Source organism: Miniopterus schreibersii (genome assembly GCF_964146895.1).
Source record: "Miniopterus schreibersii genome assembly, chromosome: 20".
In the NCBI taxonomy this organism is placed as follows: domain Eukaryota; kingdom Metazoa; phylum Chordata; class Mammalia; order Chiroptera; family Miniopteridae; genus Miniopterus; species Miniopterus schreibersii.
The window spans coordinates 15,989,798-15,998,331 of record NC_138122.1 but is presented as its reverse complement, the minus strand read 5'-3'; the positions used below and the strand labels follow the sequence as shown (position 1 = coordinate 15,998,331).

The window sequence follows — 8,534 nt, the reverse complement described above, 5'->3', positions numbered from 1 at the left end:
TGCAAATTTAGACCAGCTTCATCTTTCTTACTCAGCTCCTCTGTTGCCTCATCTGCCAAATGGAAATAATAATAGAGCCTACCTGATCAGCTAGTGACACAAACCACCCAGCATGGAACATGCTAAGTAAATGACAGGCGGCCCTTGATCAAAGACCCAGCCTTCTCCCCTCTTCTAGTGGAAACCTGGGCTGTACATGTGAGGGCACTCATGGTCTCCCATCTCTGGCGCCAGTACAAAACCCAGAATGAACACTCAGAGCCTTATTGAGGCCCTAGCCAGGTAGCTCAGTTGGTTAGAGCATCACCCTGATACACCAAGGTTGTGGGCACATACAAGAACCAACCAATTAATGCATAAATAAGTGGAATAAATCAATGTTTCTCTCTCCCAAATCAATAAATAAAGTTTTAAAAAAAACTAGGTCCAAAGTGGTATCCAGGCCAGACCTTAAAGAGGAATAACCCGAAAGGATCTTAAGGAGCCCCACCCCATCAGTGATGAGCAGGAATCAAAGCGTGGGGAGTAAGCCCTGCTCTGCCCTAGCACTGGGCTCCAGTCTGGAGACCCTCATCCATTGTAGATGGTAGACATGGGGCAGAGGGATGGAGGGAGGGTAAATGGGGACCAGGAACAGGGGCTGGCCCTGGACCTGACATCCCCTCTGGCAAAAGTACTTCTCAGAGAGGCTCTGGTGTTTGGCTAGGGCCAGGATGAGGGCTCTGTAGGGAGTAGAAAAGAGATGCCGAGCACCAGGGGTGGCACCCCCTTGCCCAGTTCCTAGCTGCACACCAGCTCTCTATACAAACCTGTTTATTTCTGTACAAAACCATGTTTCTATTTTACACAAAGAGCACCGCCCCCCTCTCCCCTCATGTCAGTGCCCTAGCCCTGGGGAGCATTCCCCCAGAAAGAGGGGCCTGCGTGAGGCCCTCACTTCTGCCTGCCCCAGCTGGGCTGGACTGAGCTCCACTCTGGAGAAAATAAATAAGGAGGCTCAGGCAGAATCTGTACTGGGCCAGCCAGGCTCTCTGTACCCAGTGGCCAGGCAGCCGGGCCCTCAGAGGGTGGGGCAGGCCCTAGAGTGTCAGTCCGTGAACCATATAGGTGTGTGGAGACCCCGCCCTGGAGGCCTGAGACGCCAGGGTTACAAGTAGGTGTCCTCACTCTCTTGGGATGTCAGGCTCTCCTGGGAGCAATGGTGGGTTGAAACCTGGGGAGCTGAGTCCTGAAGGGCTGGGTCCTGGTGGACAGGGTCCTTTGGGGGCACATCCTGTGGGGGACATGCATCTCCCCCAGCGATTGCCCCCTTGGCTTGATCTGGCGTTGGGGTCTTTTCCAGCTGCCCACTCGTCTTCTGCTTCTGCTGCTCCTTCTGAATCTGTTTGGGTAGCTTGGGCTTGCCTTTGGAGCCAGGGAGCGGGGCATTTGGGGGCAGGCGGATGGATGGTGAAGGTTGCAGGGTGGGCCAGGGGCCTGGCTCTGCCTCTAGGATGGCCTTGGCACCATGCAGTCTGGGCGGGGAGCAGCACTGCAGTTCACCCCGGGTCTCCTGCCAGCGCCGTAGCTGGATGAGGTGCTCACGCTCAATCTGGCGCTCTGTTACTGGCAACTCTATCACCTGTGGGAACAGTGACAGGCAGGTGGGCACCAGAAGAATCTTCCCCTCTGCCTCCCAGGCTGAGTCCCCACTCTGCCTCAGAGTCCCCCAGTCCTGGTCACTAAAGGCTGACCACAGGAGGAATGACAGTCTGGTCCCCTAGTGGTGGTGAGCTAGGCACTTGAGACCTACTACCTAGGAAAAAGCTGCCCACAGCTCATGACTCCACTCATCTAACTATGTGTCACCTAATTACAGCCTCTAAGAGACAAAAATCCACAAAAGAAAGGAAAAAGGGAAATTAAAGCCAAGGCCATGGATGTGGTACTAGGGAGGAAGAGGGAGTGGTAGGTTGTAGCTCCTCTCATTCCCAAATGGTTCAGAACAGGAAGGCCCCACAAACTTAGGCCTCTCTGGGCCCCTCTTCTTGTTCAGATAGAAGGATGCTGGGCTGCTGAACACTGAGCCTGGGACCAATGACCCACCCTCAGGGACAGAAGGTTACCAGGCTCCCCTCCAAAGGGCCTGCATGTCTCCCCCTCCAAGTGGTAAGGGGAAGGTGCGGGACCCATACCTCCTGGACCAGAAACGCCTCCTGCATGATCTTGGGGCTGAGGCTTCGCAGCCGCTCAATAGTCTCATACTGGCCCTGGCAGGCCTTGAGCTTCTCTGGGGAGCCCAGGGCATGCTTCAGCAGCACCAACCCTACCCGGAAGATGATCTTCACTCCTGTATAGGGGTGTAAGCAATGAGTGCAAGGGGGCCTTTAGGAAGTTTCTCTGAAAAGAGAGACCCCCTGTGGGCTGGGCTGGGGGCAGGGGTGCTCCCCAGAGCTCAGCTCTGTACCTTCCAGTACCTTCACAGAAGAACATGTCCCAGACACGCAGCACGGAGCTCCAGGGCAGGGTACGGGCAAAGGCACACATGAACCACTCTGTCATGTAGAGCAGTGGGTCGATCTTCTGCCGGCTGAGGTGCTTGTAGGCCACAGGCGATACCTTCTGTAGCAGAGAGAAGAGGATCTCCCCATCCAGCTGGATTGCCTCCTGGGGGAACAGTGAGGCCATGACCATGGGCCCGCATGAGCCAGGGCAGGGTCTACGCCCCCGCCCCCTGCACCAGGCAAGCATTAATTCCTTCTGCAGGTGGCTACTGCATACAGGGAGCCAGCCTCATGCTGGGTTCTGGGATACAATGAGCAGCCAACAGGCTGCCAATCCCCCTTATGAACATGTGAAAAAGGGCAGAGAGACATGAGTCACAGGAGCAAAAAGACTAGGGAGAGTGGGAGGGAGGCTAAGTGCCCAGAACATGGCAGGAACACTGGGTGAGTATGTGCCAGAGGTGCCACTTGTCAGGGTCAAGGAAAGCTCCCTGAGGGCAGAAAGGAGGAGTTAGAAGAAGGAAGGGAAGGAAAGGGACAGAGGTTTAAGTCTATGCCAAGGCAGGGAGGAACTTGGTGCACTGGAGGAACTGTGATCCTGCTGAGCGGCCAGACAGCTGATGGTTGAGATGGAAACAAGTGTGGAACTGATGATGCTGGAGCCTGGGAGACCTGACCCTAGCAGGCCTGGGGACTTTAGCTTGAAAGCAACAGAAGGCTGGGAAGGTTTCAGGTGGGGGCAGGAGTGCCTGTGGAGTGGCCACAAATGGTGTCCAGCCTGGGGAAGGTTCCAGGACAGGTCCTGGGCCCAGCAAGCACTCACCAGTTTCTCACTGTAGTAGCCGGGCAGGTACTTCTCACAGATCTGCACTAGGCACCAGAATGCTTGCTGTGGATGAGAGACACATAAGGCCTTGCTGCTGGGTGTTCCTTTCCCGCCCACTTGCTTGCCCAGGGCCTAGCGGTACCTCAGCAGGCATGTGCATGAGCAGAACAGCGGCAATGGGTGCCTGGGCCTGGCAGTAGCCCTCCTCAGGTCGGTACAGCGTGTAGGCCTTCAGCACACGGAATAGGTCCTGCTGACTGTGGAGAGGCCAAGCATTGCAGGAATGACATGTGTGACTCTGCCACCCACTGCCCTCATCTGTGCCCTATTAGACTAGATCTGTCTCAGAATATGCACTTCTCTGGAAAGGGGATGTGACCCGATTGTGGTCACCAAGGGGTTCAGTCTCCCACTGCAGCACACAAACTCTCATACGGCCAGAGGATGGAGGAAGGGGCTTCCTCCATTTGACTGGTGAGAGTAGAGCCTCAGAGAAAGCAGGCCGTAAGACTAGGGCAGGATGCCAGATACAGTTACCCGGTAAGGATGAGTTGGGGGCTGGAGGTATGACCCCTCACTCATAAGCTGTGGCACCTCAGCCAGCCCACCTTTACTCCAAGTGTCTGTCTTGGTACCCTGGCCTGCCACATCTCTCCCTTCCTACATACCCTCTGTTCACCCCACTATCTCTAACACTCTTTCTCCATACTAAAACCTGTTTCCAGAAGATGATCAGGCCGGGCAAGCTCTAACACTGTGGAGTAAATGATGAAAGTTGCCCAAGAGGTAAGAAGAGACACTAAGAGGACCTATCAGACTCAAACCAAGGAAGGAAAACTCTAAAAGTAGAGTTTGGGGCCCTTAGCTCCTGGGTTCCATATACCCTCAAACTCATTTTACCTCCTCTGACTCCTGAGGAACAGGGCCTAAAGCCACCAGCAGACTACCATGCCCAGCCTGCTCACCCATGTCCTCCCCGGGACACAAACATCTCATGGAAAGGGAACTGTCGGTGCAGGTCACGCTCAATCACATCCAGCCACTTGGGGTCCCCAGGGGACATATCCAGCTCCTGGAAGCAAGGGCAAGAGAATATATTAGGAGTTAGGGATGGCTAGGATGATACAACTATCCCAGGTATTAAAGAAACGTCCCCTCCCCATGGGCAATGCCCACCCAATCCCACCATGGACTGTGCCTTCCTGAGGATAGGCCAGGAAGCCCAGATGAAAAAGCCTGGGCAGGGGCAAAAAGGTAAGGGTGGGGAAGGCCCTGGAAACCCTGAGAGGTGATCCTGGCTCCAGGAAGACCTGTGTGGGTAAGAATGTCCATTATAGCTGTAGCTGGTAGTAACTTCTAGGAATTTCATTCAAGACTCATCTTATGTTACATCCTTAAGATGGAAGGCAATCATAAAAGTCCTATCATTATACTGTTCACAGATGAAGGTCAGAGAAAAGTCATTTGCCCAAGGCTTTGTGATTAGAAAAATGGTGCAGCTGGACCTGGAAGCTAGGTTGACTCAGAACTGTCAATCCCAAGTCTTCTGCTACCTATCTCCCTGTGCAAGTGGAGTCACCTATTCAGGAAGGTGTGTGAGTATGTGTGTGTGCTCTGCACACAGTGCTGTCTGGAAGGACATGACATTTGTCAAAACATTAACCTCAGAGCCATCTCTGTGTGTTGAGATTTCAACAAAGTTTAACTATTTCCTTTCAATTTCTGTGAACATTTTACGCATGTGTACCATTTAGAAACACAAAGTACAGTTGACCTTTGAACAGCGTGGGTTTGAACTGAACTGCACGGGTCCAGTTATATGCAGATTTTTTATTATAATTGACATGCAATATTATATTCATTTTGGGTATACAACAGTGATTAGACATTTATATACCTCACGAAGTGATCACCCTGATAAGTGTAGGACCCATCTGACACCCACCATACATAAGTTATTACAATATTATTGACTATATTCCCTATGCTGTACTTATCCCTGTGACTATTCTGTAACTGCCAATTTGTACCTCCTAATCCCTCACCTTTTTCATCCATCCCACCCCCCTCCCATTTGGCAATCATCAGTTTGTTCTCTGTATCTATAAGTTTGTATCTGTTTCGTTTTGTTTGTTCATTTGTTTTTGTGTTGTTGTTTTTTAGATTCCACATATAAGTGAAATAATAAGGTATTTGTCTTTCTCAGTTCGACTTATTTCACTTAACATATACTCTCTAGGTCCATCCATGTTGTCACAAATGGTAAGATTTCACTTTTTTATGGCTAAGTAATATTTCATTATATAAATTTAACACATCTTCTTTATCCTTTGTCTATCAATGGACAATGTTGCTTCCATATCTTGGCTATTATATATAATGTTTCAATGAACATAGGGGTGCATATATCTTTTCAAATTAGTGTTTTCAATATACACAGTTTTTTTAAATCCTCACATAAGTGGACCCACATAGTTCAAGCCCATATGGTTCACGGGTCAGCTGTATTTTTGACCCAATGCTGGGAATCCACATACGCAGTTGGCCAACTTAAGTTATACCTCGATTTTCAACTGTGAGGGGTGTTGGCACCCTTCACCCCATGTTGTTCAAGAGTTAACTGCACTACACAAAGAAAAATCATTTATTTGTCATTTGATATGTTCTATATCTTGATTTGCATGTTGGTTACATGTGTATTATTTGTCAAAATTCACTGAACAACACAATTAAGATGTGTGCATTTTACTCTATATAAATTCATACCTCAACTTTAAAAGAAGAAAAAAATCAATAAAAAGGAAATCCAGAGGACTGAGCAGGGAAGCAGACTAAGTACAAGTTGCCCACAGGACTAAAGCATGAACTATGTCAACAGCTCTCTCATCAGTCCCAAGAGCCTGGGAGAAACCATAATGCCTGGGGCCAGGTCTGATAGATAAGCTGGGGCAACCCCAGAAAAGCCAACTGCCTCCCACAGTTGGGAGCAGGCTAGAGGAGCTTCCCAGACCAGGAAAGCCCAAGCAGCCCCATGAATAGAGAGGTGTTCTTATCCTGGCCACTAAATGGCTTCTGACCCTTAAGGATATTAGTTTGGCTCTGCCACCCCTAGTGTTTATAACCCCATAAGCTACACAGGTGAATCATGTCTGGCTGGGGTTGGATGAGACAAGAGAAAGAGTAGAAAATGGGAGGCCAGGAAGTGTTCAGGGTTGTGTGGCCCTACTGGGCAAGCCCCCAAAGGCCTAAGCACATGCAATCAAGGAACTAGTCTGAGTGTCCCCTCCTGATGAACAAGAGCTGGGTGGTGGCCCTCTGAGCCCAAGAAAGCAAACCTGAGTGACTGTCAAGAAAAAAAGCTGGAATGGGCAGTTAAATATTTGATGGGTGGCTCCATCCATTGCTCATAGTGCTGAGGTCCAGGTGAATGCACAGAGGATCACTCCATGGGAAAGATGTCAAGAGATGTGGAAGGAAGGACAAGGTGAAGGAAAGGCAACTCACGTCAAACTTTCCAGGGTTCTGCTGTAGCTTCACCTTGCCTCCTGACAGGTACTGCCAAGCACGGCCCCGCAGAGAAGGTGGGATGCCCTTCTGGCACCGCAGACGGATCTGAAAGTAAAAGAGAGGAATGTGCCAATGCATCCACCATGGCAGCTCCCCCAGAGGCTGCGTGCCAGCCCAGCCCCTCTGCTGGTGCTTGGCAGGCCTTCAGTGAGCACATTAGCAAGAGCAGAAAATGGGGAAAAAGAGGACTTTCCTACCATTGCTACAATGCAGATCCTATGATGGGGGAGGGCGAGGAGTGGTGGTGACTGCAATTAAATGTGCTGCCACCAGGTGATGGCAGAGTCCTCACATCCCCTTGTTCAAGGACAATGTAGGTATTCTTGAGGTCTACCACGAATTCTAAATATCTGTCACCATTTTCTGAATCAAAATTGAACAATACAAGTTGGAGGAGCCCCATAGGATGTCACCAGGAAGGGATCTGCAGTGTGGGGCACAGAGATAGCCACAGGGAGGGTAGCTCATGAAATGAACAAGAATGTGGCTGGGGCACTTTCATGGGAGTATTTGTTTAAGCAGCTAGGTAGCAGGACACAGCCAGCCTAGAAAGAAGAGATCTCAACACAATTCAGAAGGATGATAGGAGCTGATTAAAATGGCTTCCTCTTTGTTTTGGTCAAGAATTCCTCCCTCTCTTCTGCTCTCCCTAACCCTGAGCTACCATTCTAGGGCAGAGGCAGCTGGCCTGGGTGCTAAAATGGCACAGGTCTTCCCTACCACTCACAGACTAGGAGAGGTGAGGAAGGAAGTGTTTGGGATAGCTCATGACCCAGAGCTACTGTTTAATTCATACGTTAGCTATTTTTATCAGAAAAAATGGCTTCCACTGCCAAAACCCACTCTGAAAAAACATGTCTTTCACAAATGGGGAAAATGAGGCAAAGAGTGGGAAAAATATTAAAGCCATACCATCAGAGGTGACCACACCATAGAGGACCCCACTACCTCCTAGCTGCACTATACAGGCTAGAGGGATCCAGTCCCATGCACTTTCTACTTCACTGGCCTCTCAGAGCCAGGAAGGGACACAAGGTCCTCCTGGGCTTGGGATTGAATGAGGCTCTGAGGCAACTTCCCTGATCGTCCTCCTTGACCCTCAATGCTAAGGGTCAAGAAGGATGAGAACAAAGGTAGCCAGGCAAAACTCCTACAGAATGGGGGTAGGGGAAAGACACTCCCCTCAACCCTTGCACTAAGCAGCCTGCCCTGGATGAAGAAGATGGTAACTTAGGGCAGTGGGAAGAGCACCTGAATGTGGGTTTGAATCCAGCATTGACCTTGAGCCAATTACTTCTCATTAATAGAAAGATTGGCATGACAATACCAAGGATTCTCTTAGAATGGGGGGGCATGCCTAATAGTCTGTTTTCAATAAATGATGGCTTCCTCTCCACTCCTCCATCCCAAGAGGATGCCTAACACAGGAGCTACAGGGCCTTGAGATCACACCTAACTTCCCCTCACCTGGAAACCCCCTCAAACAGTCCCATTGCAAACTCTCAGAGGAGGGAACACAGAAAGCCTGGCCTTCCTGATGACCAGCACAAACAAGAGAAAACTTTCCAAGGGTCAGAAGGAGTCAAGAACCAGGAAGGAGACAGAGGCTAAGGGCAAGAGGGGAAGAGCAGAGTGACTGGTCACAGGAGTCAAACTTA

At 50.2% G+C, this 8,534-nt stretch overlaps 1 protein-coding gene across 2 annotated transcripts in view; it reads right to left on the bottom strand.

Annotated features, from left to right (window-relative positions):
* Positions 1 to 354: 354 nt before the first annotated feature.
* TBC1D10A (TBC1 domain family member 10A) overlaps positions 355 to 8,534 on the bottom strand; it is a 28,031-nt gene continuing 19,851 nt past the window's right edge. The window contains exons 3-9 of one of the 2 annotated variants that reach the window (XM_081123306.1): positions 6,814 to 6,921; positions 4,275 to 4,381; positions 3,452 to 3,566; positions 3,307 to 3,372; positions 2,457 to 2,646; positions 2,175 to 2,329; positions 355 to 1,621 (exon numbers count right to left, since the gene is read on the bottom strand). In XM_081123306.1, coding sequence (XP_080979432.1) covers positions 1,148 to 1,621; positions 2,175 to 2,329; positions 2,457 to 2,646; positions 3,307 to 3,372; positions 3,452 to 3,566; positions 4,275 to 4,381; positions 6,814 to 6,921 — 1,215 coding nt within the window. In that variant the 3' untranslated portion in view covers positions 355 to 1,147. Of the gene's footprint in view, positions 1,622 to 2,174; positions 2,365 to 2,446; positions 2,647 to 3,306; positions 3,373 to 3,451; positions 3,567 to 4,274; positions 4,382 to 6,813; positions 6,922 to 8,534 lie in introns of both variants that reach the window. The other variant, XM_081123307.1, reaches the window with a different exon arrangement.